General features: G+C 44.6%; 2 protein-coding genes across 4 annotated transcripts in view; one reads left to right on the forward strand and one right to left on the reverse strand.

Moving 5' to 3' along the window:
- Positions 1-3,367, forward strand: part of ryr3 (ryanodine receptor 3) — a 371,169-nt gene extending 367,802 nt beyond the window's left edge. For all 3 annotated transcript variants that reach the window (XM_078233298.1, XM_078233296.1, XM_078233297.1), the window contains 2 exons: positions 4-55; positions 2,540-3,367. In XM_078233298.1, the coding sequence (XP_078089424.1) occupies positions 4-55; positions 2,540-2,635 (148 nt within the window). In that variant the 3' untranslated portion in view covers positions 2,636-3,367. The remainder of the gene's footprint in view (positions 1-3; positions 56-2,539) is intronic.
- Positions 3,368-4,581: 1,214 nt separating this feature from the next.
- The window catches only part of aven (apoptosis, caspase activation inhibitor), a 66,792-nt gene continuing 45,898 nt past the window's right edge, over positions 4,582-25,475 (reverse strand). The window contains exons 3-6 of the mRNA XM_078233304.1: positions 14,435-14,505; positions 7,932-8,027; positions 5,679-6,030; positions 4,582-5,018 (exon numbers count right to left, since the gene is read on the reverse strand). Coding sequence (XP_078089430.1) covers positions 4,906-5,018; positions 5,679-6,030; positions 7,932-8,027; positions 14,435-14,505 — 632 coding nt within the window. The 3' untranslated portion in view covers positions 4,582-4,905. The remainder of the gene's footprint in view (positions 5,019-5,678; positions 6,031-7,931; positions 8,028-14,434; positions 14,506-25,475) is intronic.

Genomic DNA, 25,475 nt, shown 5'->3' on the forward strand with positions numbered 1-25,475 from the left:
CAGGTTCTTCATGATGTATCTCATAAATAAAGATGAAACTGAACACACTGGTCAGGTAAGTCCCAATATGTGGAACATGAATCTGAATAATTGTAATGAATTTTTTTGTTTTGTTCTCAAGCGGGCACAGGAATGTAAGCTTTTTGTGCCGTAATGCTTTTGAACATCAGTATTCAATCCTCATAGGAGAGGTACAGGACATAAAGCCAGAATCTATTATTAAGGATGCGGTTAAAAAGGCTCTTGGAAAATCATAGTATGATTAGGCAGTCATAGAATCATGGAATCCCTACAGTGCAGAAGGAGGTCATTCGGCCCATCGAATCTGCACCGACCACAATTCCACCCAGGCCCTATTCCTGTTACCCCACATATTTACCCTGCGAATCCACCTGACACTAAGGGTCAATTTAGCACAGCCAATCCACCTAACCTGCACATCTTTTGACTGTGGGAGGAAACTGGAGCACACGGAGAAAACCCACGCAAACACGGGGGGGAGAATGTGCAAACTCCACACAGCCAGTGACCTGAGGCCGGAATTGAACCCAGGTCCCTGAATCATAGAAATAGAATCATAGAAACCCTACAATGCAGAAGGAGGCCATTCGGCCCATCAAGTCTGCACCGACAGCAATCCCACCTCGGCCCGTAATCCCACATATTTACCCGCTAATCCTCTAACCTACGCATCCCAGGGCATTAAGGGGAAATTTAGCATGGTCAATGCACCTACCCCGCACATCTTTAGACTGTGGGAAGAAACCGGAGCACCCGGACCAAACACACGCAGACAATGGGAAGAACATGCAGACTCCTCACAGACAGTGACCCAAGCCGGGAAGAAAACCCAGGTCCCTGGTGCTGTGAGGCAGCAGTGCTAACCACTGTGCCACCATGCCGCCCACATCAATATAGTTTTCCGAAAGTGAATCATGTTTGGCATATCTATTGAGTTTCTTGAGGGTGCGGCTATTTGCAATCTATATCAATGGCTTATCTGAGGGGACCAAGTGTAATACATCCAAGTTTGCTTACGGAACAACGCCAGGTGGCCAAGTAAGCTGAGACGAAGAGATATAAGTTGCAAAAAGATATAGAACAGACTGATTCTGGTTAAGTGATTAAGAGCATGGCAGGTGGAGTGGAAAAGTACAAAACTATCCATTTCGGTACAAAGAATGGAAAAGCAGGATGTTTGTTGAAGGGTGAGGTCCCAGCATATACTGGTCTTCAGAGGAATTTGTGTGTCCTTGTATATGAATCACAGAATTATCATATTCAGGTACAGCAAGCATTTAGGAAGAAAAATGGGATGTTAGTCTCCTATTCCTTTCTAATTTAGAGATAGGAATTTGCTGCAATAATGTTGGGGTTTTGCGTCACCTGGGGTACTGTGTAGTTTTGGTCTCCTGGCCTAAAGGAGGATTATAGCTGCTATTGAGGTGTGCAGCAAGGTTCATTACATTGACGTCTGGGATCGTAGGGATGTCCCGGAGTGTCAGCAAGCTCAGTTGGCTGGTTTGTGACTCCAACAGCGTGGGTTCAATTCCCGTACTAGCCGAGGTTATTCATTTTTAAAAATTCATTTGTGGGACATGGGCATCGCTGGCTGGGCCAACATTTATTGCCCATCCCGAGATGCCCTTGGAGGCAGTTAAGAGTCAACCACATTGCTGTGGCTCTGGGGTCACATGGCCTCTTTCTGCACTGTAGGGATTCTGTGATTTTTAAAATTCATTTGTGGGACATGGGCATCACTGGCCGGTCAGCATTTAGTGCCCATCCCTAGTTGCCCTCGAGAAGGTGGTGGTGAGCTGCCTTCTTGAATCGCTACAGTCCACGTGCTGTGGGTTGACCCACAATGCTGTTAGGGAGGGAATTCCAGGATTTTGACCCAGCGACTGCAAAGGAGCGGCAAAATAATTCCAAGTCAGGATGGTGAGTGACTTGGAGGGGAACTTGCAGATGATGGTGTTCCCATGTATCTGCTGCCCTTGTCCTTCTAGATGGAAGTGGTCATGGGTTTGGAAGGTGCTGTCTTAAGGATCTTCGGTGAATTGCTGCAGTTTATCTTGTAGATAGTACACAAACTGCTGCTACTGAGCATCGGTGGTGAAGGGAGTGGATGTTTGTAGATGTGGTGCCTATCAAGCGGGGCTGCTTTGTCCTGGATAGTGTCAAGTTTCTTGAGTGTTGTTGGAGCTACACCCATCCAGGCAAGTGGGGAATATTCCATCACACTCCTGACTTGTGCCTTATAGATGGTGGATAGACTTTGGGGAGCCAGGTGGTGAGTTACTCGCCGCAGTATTCGTCACCTCTGACTTGCTCTTGGAGCCACTGTGTTTATGTGGTGGGTCCAGTTGAGTTTCTGGTCAATGGTAACCCCAAGGATGTTGACAGTGGGGGATTCTTAACATTGCTGCCACTGAGCTGAGAGGATGAAAGGGGAAGTTGGAAGAGTGTAACATTGTCTATTTTTAATGCATACTGCCATCAATAATTTTGGTCATAACTTCCTGTCCATCAATTTAAGGAGTCCTTTGTATGGAAGATGTACCAGGAGCGCTGTTGGGATTTCTTCCCCGCTGGAGATTGTTTCCGTAAACAGTATGAGGATCAACTTGGATAAAGGAAAACACTTCCTGACCTTACCTACTGACTGAAACACACGGAGCTTGGCACGAGTATATAACGGATAGAAATGGAGTGAGCAGGTATTTACTATTCCGAGGCAAAATGAGAATAAATGTGAAAGGTGTTGGAAAACGCACCCGTCTTAAAAACGCAGTGACACTCAGCTTTCAGTACCCAAACGCATCAGAATTGGAAGTGTTATGAAGATATTTTTGAGTTAACCTTTTTCTGTGGCTCCTGGTTAACTGAATAGATAGATTCACGGTGAAGCCAGGGTTACAAACGGCAAGAAAACATTGGAATAAAAAAATGTGCCTTACCTGTAAGCCAAAGCTATGCAACAATGTGTATGTTCTGTTCTCTAGCTCGTGCTCTTTGGAAAAGCTACCTTAGAACATGTTCTCTCTGTTCACAATGTTGAGTCTTATTGTACAACGTTCGACCGTAAGCTTGATCTCATTGTGCTTGCCACAGCAACAGCTGAGCTGCTAATTTATGAAGTTGTTACTGGATATGACATTTAATTTTGTGAAATTCTGTAATACTTACTATTACTTGTGCATTGGCTGTGTGCTGCCACGTACACCTCCCCTTCAAACAGAAAGTAACCACTACCTAAAAGCTTCAATTTCAAATCATTCAGCATTAAGAGAAATGAACCAGTCAGCGATGACTGTTTGCAATGTAATGCACAGTTTTGAAATAAAGCAAATGAAATTCAATGATGTATCCTCTTTACAAGATCAAATCTGTTTCCTTTTTCTCAAAGTGGTTACTGACAGTGCATCGTTCTACAATCTGCTCTGTGACTGCTCTCATAGGTATGAAGGCTCGTGATAAAAGTATTGGATGGGGGGAAAATGGAAAATGTAAGCAGCTTACTGCAGAGGCTGGAATCTGAAACGAGAACAGAAAATGCTGGAAAGTCTCAGCAGGTCTGACAGCATCGGTGGAGAGAGAATAGAGCCAACGTTTCGAATCTGGGTGACCCTTCAGACAAAGGATCATCCAGACTTGAAATGTTGGGTGGCACGGTGGCTAGCTCTGTTGCCTCACAGCACCAGGGACCCGGGTTCAATTCCTAGCTTGGGTCACCGTCTGTGCAGAGTTTGCACATTCTCCCCGTGTCTGCGTGGGTTTCCTCCGTGTGCTCCGGTTTCCTCCCACACTCCAAAGTTGTGTGAGTTAGGTGGATTGGCCAAGATAAATTGTCCATTAGTGTCAGGGGGATTAGCAGGGTAAATACATGGGGTTATGGGGATTGGGCCTGGGTGGGATCGTTGTCAGTGCAGACTCAATGGGCCAAATGGCCTCCTTCTGCACTGTAGGGATTCTATTCTCTCTCCATAAAATGGAAAATGTTTGGCCATTGAAGTGAAAATAAACTCAAGGTTGTTGGAGCTGAGCTGTGCAAAATAATTACTTTTAAAAGCTACTTTAATTACAATAATCTGAAATGCACCAGAGCTATTTTACAGCAGCCGAGCACAAAGCTCTTAAAACGAGTTTTGGGGAAGCGATAGCCTAGTGGTATTATCACTAGACTATTAATCCAGAAACTCAGCTAATGTTCTGAGGACCCGGGTTCAAATCCCGCCACGGCAGACGCCGGAATTTGAATTCAATTTTTAAAAATCTGAAATTAAGACTCTACTGGTGACCATGAAACTATTGTCGATTGTTGGGAAAGCCCATCTGGTTCACTAATGTCCTTTAGAGAAGGAAATCTGCCGTCCTTACCTGGTCTGACCTACATGTGACTCCAGAGCCACAGCAATGTGGTTGACTCTCAACTGCTCTCCAAGGGCAACTAGGGATGGGCAATAAATCCTGGCCCAGCCAGCGACGCCCATGTCCCATGAATGAATTTTTTAAAAACTTGCTTAATGACATTTGATAAATGTTAACTTAACCCTTTGCACAAAAAAACAAATAAAAATCTTAGTTACAGGTCACTTTATTCATGGATTTTATAGTTAATACACTTTAACTCTGCAATCTCCTTTTACACAGTTAGATTTAGAAATTTGTGGCAGAATCTAAGCCATTCAACCACAATTTCCGAGCTAGGTTTAACCATTAACACTGTTTAGACACACTTATTAATGTTTCTCTTACAGGCAGGAAATGGAACATTGTTGAAATATACGCTACAGCAGCAATTATTCCACCGTATGTGTGCAGGGAAGGTGGTGCCACTGTTGTGTTTACAGTCAATGTATCTTTAGTCTTCAGTCATACACTTGCAGGATTGTAACGGTGACATTATGATATCATACTATCTAACCAATCTTCCAGTTCCTCCTCGGGATCAAGCTTCTTAGTTGTTTCTGCTAATTGTGGATTTATCTTGTCTGTCACTTCCGCAGCAGTTGAGTCTGTATAACAGCAAAGAGACAATAACGTGACTGTAGCAAGAGGTACACATGCAAAATACAAACTAGCTTCAGTGCCCATTGCCAATATTCAGCTGACCTGACCTCCAAGTTGAGGCTAACATGCACCATTAAGTGTATGCCAAGGGTAACAGCTCGCTCAGAAGAAAAGATGTAGAGTTGCCGGCGTTGGACTGGGGTGGGTACAGTAAGAAGTCTCACAACACCAGATTAAATTCCAAGAGGTTTGTTTGGAATCACGAGCTTTCGGAGCGCTGCTCCTTTGGAGCTGGGTTTCCCAGCCGCAAAGGGCGCATTCAACAGAAAATCCCATTGACAACAGCGGGACTGGAAGATCCCGCGATGCTTGGTAAATCCCGCCCTGGGTGTTATTTTCATAAACTGAATTAAATGTAACCATTTTACGTCTGGAGGAAGCAACTACATAAAGTGTAAGTGACTATTTACCTGCATCTATGATTAAATTAATGTAATTTAGCAAAATAGCAAGTGCTGTGGAAAACATACTAAATTCGACATCAATATACGAATTATGTACATTCAAAGAGAACAAAGGAATGCTATTTTAGTAAAGGATCAACTTCAGTTATTTCCAGCATTTTAAATAAAAATAAAGGGTTTGAAAAAAATGATTCTTCTCACCCGCTGAAGTATTAGCTGTTTCAGGATTACAAAGTGCTTCTGCATCCTGAGCTCCCGTTGAGAAAGCTTCATTGCTTTTGCCAACAGGCGTTTCAAGTTGAAGTAAAAAATCCAGTTCCTCGTCCAGCTTGTCTGGTGCTTGCTGCAATGTCGGGGGAGCACTCCTGGCTGCCTGTGTCACGGGCATGAGCGAGAGGTTGAAGGTATGCTTGCCTGCGTCCTCAGGCACAGAGCTAATTGGGATGGTGTGCACAGCTACCGAGGGATCTTGTGCTCTAAATTGGCTGAATTTGCTTGGACCATCATGCATACTCTTCAGCGTCATCTGTGGTAACTCAGCAGGGGGGGTTATCTAAATTAGGAGAGAGAAAAAACTAGAGTTAACTGCAGAGACTTAATTTGCCAATATAACTAAATAATTCACTGTTTGTGAACAACTTTGAAAGGGGCGGCACAGTGGTTAGCACTGCTCCCTCACAGCGCCAGGGACCCGGATTCGATTCCCGGCTTGGGTCATTGTCTGTGTGGAGTCTGCACGTTCTCCCCGTGTCTGCATGGGTTTCCTCCAGGTGCTCCAGTTTCCTCCCACAGTCCGAAAGACATAGAAACACAGAAACTAGAAGAAGGAGGAGGCCGTTCGGCCCTTCGAGCCTGCTCCACCATTCATTTTGATCATGGCTGATCATCAAATTCAATATCCTGATCCCTCCTTTCTCCCTTATCTCTTGATCAAAGACATGCAGGTTAGGTGCACTGGCCATGCTAAATTCTCCCTCAGTGCACCTGAACAGGTGCTGGAGTGTGGCGACTAGGGGATTTTCACAGTAACTTCATCGCAGTGTTAATGTAAGCTTACTTGTGACACTAATAAATAAAGTGACTGAGACATGTAAAAAAAATATAAAAATTATATACTATAATTATTAAAACTATATAAAAAGGTCCGCAAATTACTCAAGCTTTTGAATCCATGATACATCATAAATGTATCCTTCACATTCCTACTTCCTTGAATAAGGGAGAAGATATTTAAAATGCAGGCAGCATTCAAAGTACAAGAGTTACCTGGGCCAGGTGGGAGCCATCTTAGATTTCTTTTTATTCATTCATGGGATGTGGGCATTGGTTGCCCATCCCCAACTAAGCAGCTTGCTCGGCCATTTCAGTGTCAACCACATTGCTGTGGCTCTGGAGTCACATGTAGGCCAGACCAGGTAAGGACAGCAGATTTCCTTCCCAAAAGGATATTAGTGAACCAGATGGGTTTTTACTTTTTCTTTAGAATCCCTACAATGCAGAAGGAGGCCATTCAGCCCATCAAGTCTGCACCGACGCTCAGACAGAATATCTTACCCAGGCCCTCTCCCCCACCCTATGCCCAACACTAAGGGGCCATTTAGCATGGCCAATCCACCTAACCTGCACATCTTTGGAGTGTGGGAGGAAACCAGGGCACCCAGAGGAAACCCACGCAGACAGTGACCCGAGGCCAGAATCGAACCCGGGTCCCTGGCACTGTGAGGTAGCAGTGCTAACCACTGCGCCACCGAGCCACCAATCAAGCAACAATGGGTTACAAGGTCATCATTTGACTTTTCGTTCCTGAATTCTATTGAATTCAATAAAAATCTGGAATTAAGAATCTACTGATGACCATGAAACCATTGGCGATTGTCGGAAAAACCCATCTGGTTCACTAATGTCCTTTTAGGGAAGGAAATCTGCCGTCCTTACCTGGTCTGGCCTACATGTGACCCGAGAGCCACAGCAATGTGGGTAACACTTAAATGCCCTCTGAATTGGCCGAGTGAGACACTCCATTCGAGGGCAATTAGGGATGGGCAATAAATATTGGCCCAGCCAGCGATGCACGTCTCATGAATAACTTTTTAAAAATCAGCTTCATACCACCGGAAACACAAAATCTCAGCTCATGATCAAGTCATTTGGATTTTCACAGTAATTACCCAATTCAGCAACATTTTGTGAAGCTTCATATAGCAATAAAGCATCATAAAATTATTCAACTAAATTATCTGAACACACAGAGCAATGGAATGCAATTTCTATCCATCACACGGCTGAGTTGCTGATTTTAGCTTCATTGCTTAAGGCAGGAGATGGCTAGGAGGACATTTAGCGCTGCTCTTAAGCATCACTGAACAGCTGACTTCAATGTATGAAATCTGGCTACCAGCAATATTCGCAGTAAACCTGTGTGTCTTGAGGACAGGTTTAATAAAGGAATCCTACCTGTACCAACTCAGCTTCCACGTTCAGTCGAAGGTAGAGGGGGAGTTCTTGAAGGGAATGAGCTAGGGACTGGCAGTCCACAAACAGAGGCGATATCTGAAATGTACAACAGCACATTGATGCAGAAGTATCTCATCTGGGAACAAATAAGCAAAACCATATTTTCAAAGCCTTATTTGAATAGAAATTAATTTCAGTATTAAGAAAGAAGAGGTACAAAACTGTTTCCCAGTTGAAAGCAGGTATATTTTCATTTTGAACATACAAAGAACAAAGAAAATTACAGCACAGGAACAGGCCCTTCGGCCCTCCAAGCCTGCACCGACCATGCTGCCCGACTTAACTAAAACCCCCTTCCCTTCCGGGGACCATATCCCTCTATTCCCATCCTATTCGTGTATTTGTCCAGATGCCCCTTAACAGTCACTATCGTATCTGCTTCCACTACCTCCCCCGGCAGCGAGTTCCAGGCACCCACCACCCTCTGTGCAAAAAACTTGCCTCGTACATCTCCTTTAAACCTTGCCCCTCGTACCCTAAACCAATGCCCTCTAGTAATTGACTCTTCCACCCTGGGAAAAAGCTTCTGACTACCCACTCTGTCCATGCCTCTCATAATTTTGCAGACTTCTATCAGGTCACCCCCTCAACCTCCGTTGTTCCAGTGAGAACAAACAAAGTTTCTCCAACCTCTCCTCATAGCTAATGCCCTCCATACCAGGCAACATCCTGGTAAATCGTTTCTGTACCCTCTCCAAAGCCTTCACATCTTTCTGGTAGTGTGGCGACCAGAATTGAATACTATATTCCAAGTGCGGCCTAACTAAGGTTCTATAAAGCTGCAACATGACTTGCCAATTTTTAAACTCAATGGTCCAGCCAATGAAGACAAGCCTTCTTGACTAACGTCTCCACCCACTTTAATAAAGGCCCAGGCTTCTGCAGAGTTGGTCCGACTCAGGAGCCATTTAGAAATGGCAGGTGCGACCAGATTTTCCCGCTACCTTCCTAGTGCCCCCAATTTCCGGTGATGCAAGATAGGGGTGTTGCACTCCTGACATGGCTAGCTCCCTTACTAGGCTTCTCCGAGCACCCTCCCCCACTCCCGCAGTTTCTGTGGAGTTGAGTCAGCTTGTCCATGACTCCGTTTTGACAGCCACCAGAGGAGTCCTTAAACACAGTCTGGATTCTGAAATGTTTTGAAAGGGAAGCCCCTCCCAAGTCAACTCAATGCCAACCCATGCCCCCTCGGCTTGGGAGGGGCTTCCCTTTCAAAGCATTCCTGTGAGGTCCATAATTAATGAACCATACAGCAATAATGGCAAGTGTGGAACTGCTTAGAAACAAAAAACCTCATTCACAAATCTTCTGAACAAAAGCTGCTGTTTGTGCAATGCTTTAAAAGTATCAGACAGATCATTCAAGTATCAATAACATAGGCTTCAAAAATTTCAGACCTCTTAATCTTGTCCAAGACATTGACAAAAGAGATCATAGAAAGAACAACTTGTCACCACTTAAAGATGTCAAACAAGCAAAGTCGGCAAATTCACTTCAGTTATCAAGACAGGACCCCCTGCTGAGCTCAGGTTTTATTGGTCTGTGTTCATGGCCAGGCATGTCCAATGAGACTTGGCTGTGAGCCCAGACCGAGGAAAGCATTAGCTATTAACAGCTTAACCGTTTGTAAAACAATTGGGATGAAATCCAAAGATGTGCAGGTTAGGCGGATTGGCCGTGCTAAATTGCCCCTTAGTGTCTCAAGGGGTGTAGGCTAGGGGGATTAGTGGGGTAAATACGTGGGGTTATGGTGAAAGAACCTGGGTGGGATACTCTGTTGGAGAGTCAGTGCAAACGCGATGGGCCGAATGGCCCCCTTCTGCACTGTAGGGATTCTATGATTCTATGAAATCCCAGATAACCAAGACAGGCCTCCTAGTCAGCCTGCTCTGCACATGTCCACCTCCGGGCCGCCTACAATCTGCATCCTGTGTCAACGAGCCCGGCTCTATTTCGCTCTTAGCCGCGACACTAATCAGGCTGGACAACTGACTCCACTGCGAAAACCCGACTCTTGTGGATTAATGGGCCCTCCTGGAAAATCCACAGGTGGATGTCAACTTTAGACACAGTCAGGCCACACCCACATTGTCTGGTTCAGCAAAACCTATCGCTGCGTCTGGAACCACATCCCAGCATCTGCCACTAATCTTCATTGGGTCACTGTCTCACAACACCAGGTTAAAGTCCAACTGGTTTATTTGGAATCACGAGCTTTTGGAGCGCTGCTCCTTCATCAGGTGATTCCAAATAAACCTGTTGGACTTTAACCTGGTATTGTGAGACTTCTTACTGTGCCCACCCCAGTCCAACGCCGGCATCTCCACATCATTAATCTTCATAACATACCAAACAAATTGGACTGGAGGATAACAGGGTGGTTAAGTAATGTTACAGGAGTCCAAAGATGTGCGGGCTAGGTGGATTGGCCATGCTAAATCGCCCTTAGTGTTCCAAGATGTGTAGGTTAGGGGGATTAGTGGGGTAAATACGTGGGGCTACAGGGAGAGTCGGTGCAGCTTCAATGGACCGAATAGCCTCCTTCTGCACTGAAGGGATTCTATTATTCATTCGATTATAGAACTTGATTCTTTCTTGCCCTACACGTACCTTAAAGTTTGTCAGTTCCAGAGTAAATTCTGATAACCGGAGATGTTCAATTAATTTAAATATTTCTTTTTTTCTGTTGTATGATAGGGTGGTGAAAGCATCGAACTTTTAAGGCCATATATAGAGCAGGGGAATGGTTTGCTTTACAGAGAGGCAGCATGGATTTGATGGGCCAAGTGGGCTCTTTCTGTGCTATAAAGGCTCGGGCGGGATTTTTTGGCCTCGCTCGGCCCAAAACTGTAAAAACCCGCCCGAGGTCAACGGACCTTTCCATTGTCCGCCCCTCGCCTGCTCCGATTCCTGTGGCAGGCAGGGCGGTAAAATTCCGGCGCATGACTCTTCAGTTCAAAAGGTTTCATTGTATAAACTCAACTCAAGTATTTGCAGAAGATATCAGCTCACACAGGAAAACATCAATTCCTGAATTACTTAATCTTTACCCAAGCTTATGCAGACTGCAGCACAGGTCTGCCATGCGCAGAGATATATTTCCACCAGTCTTTCCATGTGTGTCTGTCAAATTATTTTTTAAATCCCTGGATAACGTCCATCAAGTTGTAAACAATTGCATCCTGTCCATCATCAAGATGAACACCGTGGCAGTAGTCTTCCCCAACAGCTATCAATCTGAAAAGAAGTCGGCTGTGTTTGCCCAGTGGTTAACTTTTAATTAAAGAATGCGTTTTCTAGATATTAATGTTTCAGAGTAAACAGCATCATTTTTATTTTATTGTTTCTATAGTTTTTTTTTGCTAGTAAAGGGAGCAGGTTGGATCTCTAATTGTTTGCCATCAAAGCTCGACAGGAAATTATCTCTCTTCATTTGTTGCCCGCCAAATTCGACAATCAAAGAGAAGCCAAGCATCCAAGCAAGAACATCACGAGAAAGCCTGAGGCCTATCTGTGGAATCGGGTACGATCCCACTGCATCATGTGCTCAATGAAACCAGTGGTGGAACCATGCTAGGTTGGGTGCCAGCCTCTTTACAATACCACAGTGAGCCATCAGCACCACCTGTGGCCCGAGACAGGTGCCAGCAAGATCAGCGAGTTCAGACATATCTGAGGGTCCCAGTAACGTGCACAGAGTGTAGGCAATCAGGACGGGGTGGGGAAGAGGTGGCCAGCAGCAGAAGTTTTAATATGGAACTTTGCAATTAAACTTACTTTGGGGTGTCAGTCTCTGGTCGTTCCTGTGAGGATTGTTGAGTACAGTAAAAAGTCTCACAAACACCACCTGTCCTTTTGGGCCTCTCTGCACCTTCCACAATCCTACGCAGTATATTCTGTCTGATATTTAAGACATTTCTGATATTGCCAGTGACCACATCTTAAAAAAATTAATTCTGAAATTTGGGTGAAAAGCCAATAGGACGAGGAAAGCAGCAACATAAACAAGCTGGAGCCCTGGTGGGACAAACACAACCGCCTTCTCTCACAGTGCAGGGAACATGTTAACTTCTTTCTATCCGATTGGGCAGCACTGACCCCAAACAGACCTTCAGTCACACACAGAGACAGCCTGAAATAAATTCCACCGAGGAGTGGGAGCTCACGGTCCAGCAGGTGATCCACACCAACTGCGTTCCACAGTGCAGGAAGTCAGTTCACTTCACGTCCAAGAAATTAAACATCCAACCCTCCACCCTTTCAGAACTGGAGGGATTGCATTTACAACCGAAAGGTATGCCACCATCCTCTTTTCTGAAATGCAAAGTACCTTTAACATTGTTATATTACTGGTAAAAATAGACCTTTATACATGGCAAATGCTAACAATCATAGAATCCTGCAGTGCAGAAGGAGGCCATTCAGCCCATCGAGTCTGCACCAACCACAATCCCACACAGGCCCTATCCCCATAACCTCATACATTTACCCTAGTTAGTCCCCCTGACACTAAGGGGCAATCTAACATGGCCAATCCACCCAACCTGCACATCTTTGGACTGTGGGAGGAAATCAGAGCACTCGGAGGAAACCCACGCAGACACGGGGAGAACGTGCAGACTCCACAAGACAGTGACATGAGCCGGGAATTGAACCCGGGTCCCTGGCGCTGTGAGGCAGCAGTGCTAATCATTGTGCCACCCGGAGCAAACCTACCTCTGACTTCGATTATGAGCCCCCACTATACCAAAGGTGAAGGAAAAGGAAGGAAAGGCAAAATTTCAGATCTGACCCCCCTACTCAAGCTGAAGATAACCATGTTCTCTGCCAAAATTGATGCAACAATTATGAGCTCCTTGATACCTCCATATAACCTGCATTAATACCCCTTATACCCCTTATGGAGAATAACATAATGGGAATAGATATATTGTGCATGTCCTGTATGTTCTTCAGTTGCTCAGTATGTTGCTAGCTCAGGCACACAAAAGAAGAATGGTAAAGGCAAAATACTGCGGATTCTGGAATCTGAAACCAACACAGAAAATCTCAGCAGGTCTGACAGTGTTTGTGGAGAGGGAATAGAGCCAATGTTTCGAGTCTGGATGACCTTTCCTCAGAGCTGAAAGCAAGGAACATTGGGCAAATACTATGAGGGTGGAAGGGTTAGAGGGGGGGGGTTGTAATTGATAGGAATGACAAAGGGAACGTAAGTGCTGATGATAAAGGCTGAGAAAGGTGCTAAAAGCGTCCCTTAAGAGGTCAGAATGTGTGAAAGGCAGACGAAAGGAGTAGAATGTCAAAGGACAACTGGAGAGTGAGATTTCAGGAGTGTAAAAATAACAATGAGAGTGTGAAGGAATAAAAATGGGTGAAAAAATGAAATGAAGAAATAAAATAAATGGAAATGGGGGGGAAAAGAAGAATGGTCCCAGGTTCAATCTTGCTGGTTTCCCCTGACCAATTCCTGCCAAGATGGCAGTTGGAACATTACCATGGTTTCATTATCATTGCAACAAGGGCTGAGAGAAATCTGATAAACAACTTGAAATTAGTCAAATCTTTGACGTGTCATAAAGACAAACATTCCTGCATCACAATGTGGAAAGGTCAACTCCAATTTACTGTGAGCCACAACCTGTCATTGGGTCCAAATCTACACAAAACAATTCCATACAATACTGGGGGAAAGCGGGTGAAAACAATTTGAATTTCTCATCTTTCTTTCAAGTACACGGACAGCATGGTGGCGCAGTGGTTAGCACTGCTGCCTCACAGCACCAGGGACCCGGGTTCAATTCCAGCCTCGGGTCACTGTCTGTGTAGAGTTTGCACATTCTCCCCATGTCTGCGTGGGTTTCCTCCGGGTGCTCTAGTTTCCTCCCACAGTCCGAAAGATGTGCTGGTTAGGTGCCACTGGCCATGCTAAATTCTCCCTCAGTGTTACCTGAACAGGCACCGAAGTGTGGCGACTAGGGGATTTTCACAGTAACTTCATTGCAGTGTTAATGTAAGCCTACCTGTGACTAATAAATAAACTTTAACTCTAAGTTTATAGCTCGTCAGACTTATATTTAGACCCCAGGTTTATGCTGTAATTTACAAACTCATTTCACCAAAATAGAAGATTTGGGTGAAAATTTGAGAGGGTGGTAAAAAGTACAGCAAGGCACAAATGCGACCCGAATGTTATTTAGGATAATCTGAATGCAGTTTGGCATTTATTAAATCGTTGATGGGACCTTCTGGTTCCGCCGCTGTCAATGGGATTTTCCCGTCGAATCCACCCCATGCCGCTGGGAAATGCACGGCAGGGATGTACCGTGAACAGCCGGATGGTCTCACCCAGCGTGCCAAATGGGTGCCCCTTGTACTGATATTTCTAGGTGGCTAAAAAAATCAAAAGCACAGTATTTCTGCTGGACAAGTTTGCACCCACTTACCTGCTTACTGGAAGGAGCCTCTATTTCCCACTCCTTTTCCTCAGCAAAGCGGAACTGTGCAAACGAATCACCTGGGTTGAAACACAACATTACATTCATTTGCACTGAGGTCTGACAAATGTCCAGTTAAGTTTCCATTCATAAATAAAGTTACCATGCCAACGGTATAACATCCACTAAACAGAAATTCTTCCACATCATTAAAAAAAAGTTACCTGGAAATGATCATAGAATCATAGAATAGAATCATCGAATCCTGCAGTGCAGAAGGAGGCCACTCGGCCCATTCAATCTGCACTGACAACAATCCCACCCAGACCCTATCCCCGTAACCCAACATATTTACCCTGCTAATCCCTCTAACCTACGCATCCCGTAAGCAACAATCTAGCATAATCAATCAACGTAACCTGCAAATGTTTGGACTGTGGGAGGAAACCGTCCAGGATCGAATGTCCTGCCTGGAACTGTGGTGTGGGTGCCAAATCTCCCACAATGGGCATGGGGAAAGTCGCTGCCCCATAGTGCGGTGGAATCTCAATCGTTGAATGATTTCAAGAGGGAGATAGATATATCCCTAATAGAAAAAAGGAAAGAGGGATATGGGGAACAGGTGGGGAGGTGGATTTGAGACCAGGGAGGGATCCGCCATGATCTGATTGAATGGCGGAGCAGGCTCGAAGGGGAGAATTTGCCGACTTCTGCTCCTAATTCCTATGTTCCTGTGAAAATCCCGGCCAATGTCTACACCTCAGAAATATTATTACTGGCCGTAAGCACTTTGAGACATCCCAAGGTTGTGAAAGGTCCTACATAAATGAAAGTCTTTCTTTTAACGGTACACTATTTTTGCCATTCCACATAACAAAATGATTGATTTCACGTAATGCTGCCGAATAGTATAATGCATTCAAAACAACAAAAAAAGTTGACACAAATTGTGTTATTCTACAATGCTGTTTTTCTAAAGGTACATACTGGAAGATTATAAACTTTTTCAGTTGGCCCAGGAAGAACACCAATATATGCATCAGGTACACAGGGCATTGAAAGTGGCAATGCAGGTGGAAAAGGTAGTCAAGAAGACATACAGCATGCTTGCCATCATTGGTCGGGGCGTTGAGTTTAAAAATTGGCAAGTCATGTTGCAGCTTTATAGTTAGGCCGCACTTGGAATATCGTGTTCAATTCTGGTCATCACACTACCAGAAGGAATTGGAGACTTTGGAGAGGGTACAGAAAAGATTTACCAGGATGTTGCCTGATATGGAGGGCATTAGCTATAAGGAGAGGTTGGAGAAACTTTGTTTGTTCTCACTGGAACGATGGAGGTTGAGGGACGAGCTAATAGGAGTCTACAAGATTATGAGGGGCATGGACAGAGTGGATAGTCAGAAGCTTTTTCCAAGGGTGGAAGAGTCAATTACTAGGGGGCACAGGTTTAAGGTGCGAGGGGCAAGGTTTAAAGGAGATGTACGAGGCAAGTTTTTTTTACACAGAGGGTTGTGGGTGCCTGGAACTCGTTGCCGGCGGAGGTAGTGGAAGCGGATACGATAGTGACTTTTAAGGGGCGTCTTGACAAATACATGAATAGGATGGGAATAGTGGGATATGGTCCCCAGAAGGGTGGGGGATTTTAGTTCAGGTGGGCAGCATGGTCAGTGCAGGCTTGGAAGGCCGAAGGGCCTGTTCCTGTGCTGTAATTTTCTTTGTTCTATTAGTCAGTGCAGACTCGATGGGCCGAATGGCCTCCTTCTGCACTGTAGGGATTCTATGATTTGAGGGAAAGGTTCAGGATAGTCTATGCCGAAAGAAAACAATAAGGTGAGCAGTTTGTACAGTATTTTTCACATCCTCGAAATGTCCTGAAGCGTTTCCCAGCTAACGAAGCTTAATCCCTGGTGTCATGTAAGCAAACGCACAGACAATTTCTGCAGAGCAAGATCCAACAAGCAGCAATGAGACAAATAGCCAGATAATCAATTTGATTGCTGTTGACTGATGGGTAATTATTGGACAGGATGCAGGGAAAATTCTCATCGGACCTTTCATATTCACCTGAGAGAGCGTATAGAATCTCATTTTAATATCTCATCCAAAGGACATCGCACATCTGCCAGTGCAGTTCTCTCTCAATGCGGAGCTGAAATATCAGCCTAAATTATGTACTCAAGTCTGTGGTGTTGGTGCTTGAACCCATAACCTGATTCCGCAGTGGGAGAACTGAATTATTTCTCTCTCTCTATGTATATATTATACATATATATCCGCTGTTTAAAATATTAAATAGGCCAGACCGATTATTCATTTAATTTCCCTGCTTGTTCTTTCAACGTCTGAATAGCATTAATTCTAAATTATCATGTAGATTGAAACATTTTTCAAATTTAGATAGTGGTTAATGTTCCAAAGTTCAGAACAGCCATTAATTAAATGGAAGAGTGTCAGTTTTAATCTGCATTTGCCATTGGGAGTTTATTAGAATTTAAAATGCAATTTATAAATTGTGACATTTATTCTTCTGCTATCTCTGCGGCTCAGATGAATTTAAAGGCATAAACAATGCAAATGGAATCTGTCATGTGGTTATACGGAGTTCTGGAAGCTGCAGTAAGCACTGTGTATTAATATATGCACGTCGTCACCACAAATTGCTAGCGCGGGAAATTGCCAGAATGAAGAAGCAGCCATGTCGTGAACACACCTTGTAAATAAAGCTCCATTAGTTTTTAACCCTCCGTGCTTCCGAGCATCATAGAATCCCCACAGTGCAGAAGGAGGCCATTCGGCCCATCGTGTCTGCACTGACCACAATCCCACCCAGGCCCTAATCCCATCACCCAACACATTTAACTTGCTTGACAATAAGGGGCAATTTAGCATGGCCAATCCACCTAACCCGCACATCTTTGGACTGTAGGAGGAAACTGGAGCACCCGGAGGAAACCCACGCAGACACGGGGGAATGTGCAGACTCTACACTGTAAGAAGTCTCACAACACCAGGTTAAAGTCCAACAGGTTCATTTGGTAGCATGAGGTTTCGGAGTGCTGCTCCTTCATCAGGTGAATCAAGGAGCAGCGCTCCGAAAGCTCGTGCTACCAAATGAACCTGTTGGACTTTAACCTGGTGTTGTGAGACTTCTTACTGTGCCCAAGCCAATCCAACGCCGGCATCTCCACATCAAACTCCACACAGACAGTGACCCAAGACTGGAATTGAACCCGGGTCCCTGGCGCTGTGAGGCAGCAGTGCTAACCACTGTGCCACCGTGTCACCCCTAATCAATACACAACAGAATCAACATGAGGTTATAAAATAGTGAAAAGCGTGAATACCTCTGAAAAACACTCACAGAAGAAAGCAAATGTACTATGTACATTTTTTAATGGGTTGTATATCTTAAAATAACCAACAATAGTCACTCTTCTTCTGTCTGACCCCACCATCTACTTTTGGGGGAACTGGAGGAAGATGGGTAAACAGTGACTGTCCTCCCACATAATACCCACCAACAACCCCAGGCAACCTTCAAACTGTACTCCAACTGATTTCTATTCCCCGAGTACAAAAGTCAGGAACATTATGAGCCACCGTGTGCGGCACAGTGGCACAGCGGTTAGCACTGCTGCCTCACAGCGCCAGGGACCCAGGTTCGATTCCCGGTTTGGGTCAGTGTGTGTGTGGAATTTGCACATTCTCCCCATGTCTGCGTGGTTTTCCTCCAGGTGCTCCGGTTTCCCCTCTCAGTGCAAAGATGTGCAGGTTAGGTGGAAAAGGTCATGTTAAATTGTCCCTTAAGCGTCCCTATATATAGATTTGGGGGATTAGTGAGGTAAATACGTGGAGCTACGAGGTACGTCTGGGTAAGAGTCGGTGCAGACTCGATGGGCCGAAGGGCCTCCGTCTGCACTGTAGGGATTCTATGATTCTATAACATAGTGGCAGAATGTTCAGCTATGCATCCTGTTTACGCTGAAGCTTTCTTTTGGCACTGTTTTAATCCGATCCTCTGCGACTGGTGTCTTTGCACCAGCTTTTGGCATTTACAATGCAGAGTGCGGCTCCTTTATCTCGGCAGCAACTTTACAGGCCCACGTTAAGCTGGTTCCCCCAGTCTGCTGCCAGGGCACGGGAGCCAGATTCACAAGTTTAAATGCCAGCAGCTGGCTCATAAAACACCAGTCTCCAAAAATCCAAACGACAACGACATAGAAAATATTAATTGCTTATTAACAGCAGGTGAAATGCAAATTCATAAGCCGGTAATTCGCAGCTATGCTCTTTCACAAAGGTGAGGTTGCTCGATTATGTCGAGAGGTCAGGTCATAAAACCAGCTAATGATATGGCGCTTAAATATCTAAGTCCAGAAAGGCATCATATTTCATCTACCACCAGCATTTCACCCATTTCGTAAGGTACAGGCACACTGGGCAGTGATGCTGTGAGCTATGGCAGCTCGATCGTGGTCATGTTCATCCACAGTAAACAGTACAGTAATACTCACTATCACAGCTCAGATACGAAAATCCTTCGTCAATGAGATAGTTGCGTACCAACCACTAAGCTTCACAAAATCTAACTGTTTCTAGTTTTGACAAAAAAGGAATGACAGAGGAGTGTGATTGAGTGTAAACAGGTAATTTAACCAGTACAGAATTATAAAAGTGAGACCAGAGCAGTGCCTATGGAGAAGAAAATTTGAACAAACAGCAGACAATCTTGTAAAATTCCCACCTTTAAAGAATAGAAAGCCCCATTCTGACTGGAATGGTCCAGTGAGGTTTCTGGTCAATACTAACCCCAGGATGTTGATGGTGTTGGGATTAAGCTGTACAGTAATGCTGCTGAATGATATGGGGAGATGGTTAAGTTTTCTCTTGTTGGAGATGGTCATTGCCTGCCAATGGTGTGGCACAAATGTTACTTGTTACTTATCAGCTAGAGCCTAATGTTGCCCGGGTCTTCCTGACCTTATGCTTAATATAAAGTTATTGGCAAAGCAGCTGGAGATGGTTGAGCCCGGGACACTGCCCTGAGGAACTCCTGTTGTGATATCCTGTGGCTAAGGTAACTGGCCTCCGCAAATTACAGCCATCTTTCCTTGTGCTAGCTATAAGACAAGCCAGTGATTCCCACTGACCTCAATTCTACTGGGGTTCCTTGGTCCTACACTGTGGCCTTGATATCAAGGCTAATCACTCTTACCTCACCTCTGAAATTCAGTTCTTTAGTCCATTTTTGGACCAAAGCTGTGATGAAGTCTAAAGTTGAGTGATCCCGGCGGAACCTAAACTGTACCCAATTTAGCAGGTCCTTGGTGAGTAAGAGCTCGATAGTACTGTGGCCAACATTTACTTTCATTTTTCTGATGATTGAGAGTGGACGTATGGGGCTGAAATTGATCAGATTGGATTTGCCATGCTTTTTGTGGACAAGACATACCTGGACAATTTTCCACTTAGTTAGACACCAATGTTTTGCTGCACTGGAACAGCTTGGCTAGGGGTGCAGTTAGTTCTAGGGCACAAATCTTCAGGACTACAGTCGGGTGTTGTCAGGCCCGATGGGCTTTGCTGTATCAAGTGCCCCTCAGCCGTTTCTTCATTTTGCATAGAGTGAATCACTGAAGACTAGAATCGAGAGATGTTGAAGATCTGAGGAAGAAGCTGAGAGGGCTACCCGATAATTTAGCTAGTGAAAGTAGCTGAAATGATTAGCACTGCTGCCTCACAGCGCCAGGGACCCGGGTTCAATTCCCGGCCTCCGGTCACTGTCTATGTGAAGTTTGCACGTTCTCCCCGTGTCTGCGTGGGTTTCCTCCGGGTGTTCTGGTCTCCTCCCACAGTCCGAAAGACTGGTTCAGTGCATTGGCCGTGCTAAATTCTCCCTCGGTGTACCCGAACAGGCACCGGAGTGTGGCAACTAGGGGATTTTCATAATAACTTTGTTGCAGTGTTAATGTAAGCCTAATTGTGACACAAAGATTTGTTTTAAATGACCTAGTGAATCCTGGCTAACTATCAGTAAGAAGTTTAACAACACCAGGTTAAAGTCCAACAGGTTTATTTGGTAGCAAAAGCCACATCTTTAACCTGGTGTTGTTAAACTTCTTACTGTGTTTACCCCAGTCCAACGCCGGCATCTCCACATCATAACTATCAGGCCAGAGATGATTGGGTGATTTATAGTTATAGAGTTTCACCACTAAGTGCAAACAAGCTAGGAAGGAAAAGTCAAAGGAATAATGGAAGGCTGACTGCATTGGGTTTCATATTAGATTCTTAAAAGAATGGGGTTCAGATGCAGATTCTGAAATGTATATCAACAACATCAATTATTATTCTGCCCCACTAATTTTGACTAGCTACATGGACTAGTGGCACAGGTTACAGTGAAGATCTGCATTATTTTGCTCGATCTTAACTGTATAAAAGCCTCTTAAGCACATCCAAAGAATTGACATTTTCCAAAGATGATTTGGAATGAGGAAGATTTCTAAAACGTTCAACCCTAAATGGATCAAGACCAGATTTACAGCACTGCTGAAAGAAGCTGTCATTGTACCAATTATTTATGCACCGCTCCATACAGAGAGATGCCAAGGACATTAACAGAAGAATGATCACGTTCAACACACACACAATGCCTGTCGTTGACAGCTGGCTGTCTGCTGTGCAGTGTAGCCCATCCACAGAGTGGATTAAATAAGCTGCGCTACAGGGTCTTTCTTCTTCTGCTTGCATGCTCCATTTTTAGCAACCGTCTTACCATTGTACATAAAATGAAAGCTTTAATTTTTCTTTAAACTAATCATCCCAGCACTTAAACGCATTTGAGAAACTTCAAGGACAAATGGTAGTGTGCAATAGTTCCTCCAATCTGAATTCTCTCCTGATGTTCATAGAATATTCTAGCATTTTCTACACTCCTGAACAAGACAGCAACAATTTATCACAGCAACCGGAAGTGTTCCTTGACAGATTTCACTTCGAAAGGTTAATATTTTAACATTAGTAATATTGGGAAATTTCTGCATTTTTTTGTGATGTGGAGTTTTCTTTGTATAATTTCAATGTCCTATTTCCTCAGGTATCTATGAATTTAAAATATCCAGTTAATAAATAATGGATGAGTGAATGGATGGGAGGCTGATTTGTGTGATGGACTGGGCTTCATTGACAACCCTTTGTAGTTTCTTGCGGCCTTGGTCAAAGCAGGAGCCATGCCAAGGTGTGATACATCCAGAAAGATCTTTCTGCTGAGTTTTTGTCTTTCAATGGAATATATTTTTTGTTGAAAATATGGAATTGTTTCTTTAATTGTTTCTCACTGATTATTTACCGCCATATCTTTTAGTCTATTTACCCAATCAATCTTAGCAAGTTTTCCCACCATACCTACCTAATTTGCTTTGTTTAAGTTTAAGATTCCTGTTTGAGATTGGGAGTATGGCATGTTCAAACTTAATGTGGAATTCAATTGTATTATGATCACTGTTGCCTAGTCGATCTGTTACGATGACACTACTAATTAGAGTCATAGAGGGTTACAGCATGGAAACAGGCCCTTCGGCCCAACTTGCCCATGCCGCCCTTTTTTAAAAAAAAACCCTAAGCTCATCCCAATTGCCCACATTTGGCCCATATCCCTCTATACCCATCGTACCCATGTAACTGTCTAAACGCTTTTTAAAAGACAAAATTGTACCCGCCTCTACTACTGCCTCTGGCAGCTTGTTCCAATCATCACCACCCTCTGTGTGAAAAAATTGCCCCTCTGGACACTTTTGTATCTCTCCCCTCTCACCTTAAACCCATGCCCTCTAGTTTTAGACTCCCCTACCTTTGGGAAAAGATAATGACTATCTATCTGATCTATGCCCCTCATTATTTTATAGACCTCTATAAGATCATCTCTCAGCCTCCTATGCTCCAGAGAAAAAAGTCCCAGTCTATCCAACCTCTCTTTATAACTCAATCCATCAAGTCCCCAATAGCATCCTGGTAAATGTTTTCTGCATTCTTTCTAGTTTAATAATATCCTTTCTATAATAGGGTGACCAGAATTGCACACAGTATTCCAAGTGTGGCCTTACCAATGTCTTGTACAACTTCAACAAGACATTCCAACATGTCAATGTTCTGACCAATGAAACCAAGCATGCCGAATGCCTTCTTCACCACTCTGTCCACCTGTGACTCCACTTTCAAGGATCTATTAACCCTGCCTCATTGTATAATAGAATCATAGAATCCTACAGTGCAGGGGGCCATTTGGCCCATCGAGCCTGCACCGACAGCAATCCCACCCAGGTCCTGTCCTTTCCCCGTAACCCCACATATTTAACCTCTTAATCCCCGTGACATTAAGGAGCAATTTATCATGGCCAATCAACCCAACCCGCACATTTTTGATCTGTGGGAAGAAACCGGAGCACCCAGAGTAAACCCACGCAGACACAGGGAGAATGTGCAGACTCCACACAGACAGTGACTCGAGGCCAGAATTGAATCCAGATCGCTGGCGCTGAGGCAGCAGTGCTAACCATTGTGAGGCAGCAGTGCCAATCACTGTGCCACCGTGCTGATCAAAATAGCTTCATTCCTAATTGGTTTCACAACATATCGCTCCAGGAAAATATCACAAAAGCATTCTACAAGCTCATCTATATCACACCACCATCCCTTATCACAACTGCTTTGGCAATCTTCCTCACACCCTCCTGTACAGCTGAGCCACACCTGGTGTAAGGGACTTGGCTCTGGCTGTACCCTGCAGTGGAACCATCATCTGCACCAGTATTCATCATTTGGAGAGTGTGAATGGACTATCTGCCTGCTTCTTCCTGACAGCTTGGTGGTCACCTCTCTGCCTGCACACCCTAAAGCTGTGGGATGCTCTCCATGAGACGCATGCTATTTTTAAGACCTGGCTGGCTGTAGAGATTTGCATTCTAATCAGTATTCTGTAATTTGATTTCTGTGTCTGTGCCCTGTTTGAGAACAGAGACCACTCCATCTGACGAAGGAGCATTGCTCCGAAAGCTTATGGTATTTGCTACCAAATAAACCTGTTGGACTTTAACCTGGTGTTGTGAGACTTCTTACTGTAATTTACATAGCACCCAGCCTTGTGGATGCACTGCAGTGATGGGAGCAACACTCCAACCTTCAACGCCCAGAGCTCGAGCTGCTCCAGTTACTGACACTTTCTGCACACGTTGTTGCCTAGGACAGAAGTCTCCACGTGGAACAGGATGTCAAATCCACGGGCCTGAAGATACCGTTGACTCTTGGATTTGTTCACCATATCAGAAATTAAATGGAAGACTTATAAAATACATCATCAGTCAGCACTCACTCTTGTGCTGCTGATCCTTTTTTTTTTAACCTGGATCCGATGCTCACATTCACTCCATTCTGCTGCTTTATCCCTGAACTCTTTTAGCGTGGTGCTGCTCACCCAGGGCATCTCCGGACGATCAATGGCTTACCTGCTGTCTAATGATATCACCCCTGATTATTGTTTTAATTCACAGAAAGAAAAATGTTGTCCTTAAAAAAGCTCCACCTGGAGTCTCACTTGTGACAAAATGTCAGTCGAAGGATAGTTCTAACAAACGTATAACAGATTTTCCCAGTTTATAAATCTGGCAGAAAGAGAAGCCCTCCAAAGAGAGCCTTGGCTATTACAGGAATGGTTCACGGTTAGAGCCTTTGTCAATGACGTGCGCTCAATCATGTGAAAAACCTGTTTTAACCAGCTGTTGGTTTCAATGACAGTGCAGTAAATTCAGCATCCTGTGGCAAAGGATGAAAGAAAGAAAGCAGCGATCCACTAAACTCGGATTTTATTTATAGTGGGATGAGCTACCCGAGTGAATTTTAGACTGCCACAGCCACCTGTTCGGGAGAAACATTTATCAACGCAGTGTCCTAAGAGTCTGCTAAGTCTCCCCACTGTGGAGTTAGTATTGACAATTGATTTGCTGTATGAGAACAGTTGCGGTAGTAGATATTCTCCTCCTCATAGCAGCAGCTCACTAAACTCCAGAACCACACTTTCTGTGCATGTGTTGCGCTTGCTACCTGCCGCCCTTGAGATGCTTTATATCTGTGCGTCAGGATTGATTACTGCAGATACGCTCTCCTTCATTCAACCTCAACGTATAAATTGGAATTAGCATTAACCATTGTGAAGGAAAGGAAGGGAGAGAATATGTTAGGAACACTTTGTGCGCAGCTCCACAAATACCTTAAAGTGCCAACTTCAGGTAAAGTGGGGGAGTAGGAATTAGGACAATTCCAGACACAGAAACTATGTTAATAAGGTTTGAAAGAAAATCAAACATTACGGACAGCACGGTGGCACAGTGGTGAGCACTGCTGCCTCACAGCGCCAGGGATCCGGGTTCAATTCCTGGCTTGGGTCACTGTCTGTGTGGAGTCTGCACGTTCTCCCCGTGTCTGCGTGGGTTTCCTCCGGGTGCTCCGGTTTCCTCCCCCACTCCAAAGATGTGCAGGTTAGGTGGATTGGCTATGCTAAATTGTCCCTTAGTGTCAGGGAACTAACTAGGGTAAATACATGGAGTTATGGGGATAGGGGCTGGGTGGGACTGTGTTTGGTGCAGGCTCGATGGGCCGAATGGCCTCCTTGTGCACTGTAAGGTTCTAAGATTAAACAAAATGAAGTTTTATAAATGGAAGTTCAGCTTCCCACAAACATGAGTAACATCATAATTGGGACTCAAACCCCTCCTGCCACAGAGATAGACCTGAATTGCCCGCTCCCTCACCAGCGGGTGTTGATGTCGGGGTGGCAGTATGAAAGACAATGAAGGGGTTTCCCGTTGTGTTCTTGCCCGCCCTGAACTCTCAGTGATTTTGCAGTGGGGTGGACGAGGCCCATAAGTGTCAGATTGGCAGCAGCATTTTCTGGGTTTGGTGGAAGTCCAAAAATGATCCGGCTTGCGCCTTGGGTGGGATTGCAATGTCGTACTGGGGGAGTGTTTTTGGTTAAGACATTAAACCAAAGCAC

Source organism: Mustelus asterias, chromosome 18, assembly GCF_964213995.1.
Source record: "Mustelus asterias chromosome 18, sMusAst1.hap1.1, whole genome shotgun sequence".
Lineage (NCBI taxonomy): Eukaryota > Metazoa > Chordata > Chondrichthyes > Carcharhiniformes > Triakidae > Mustelus > Mustelus asterias.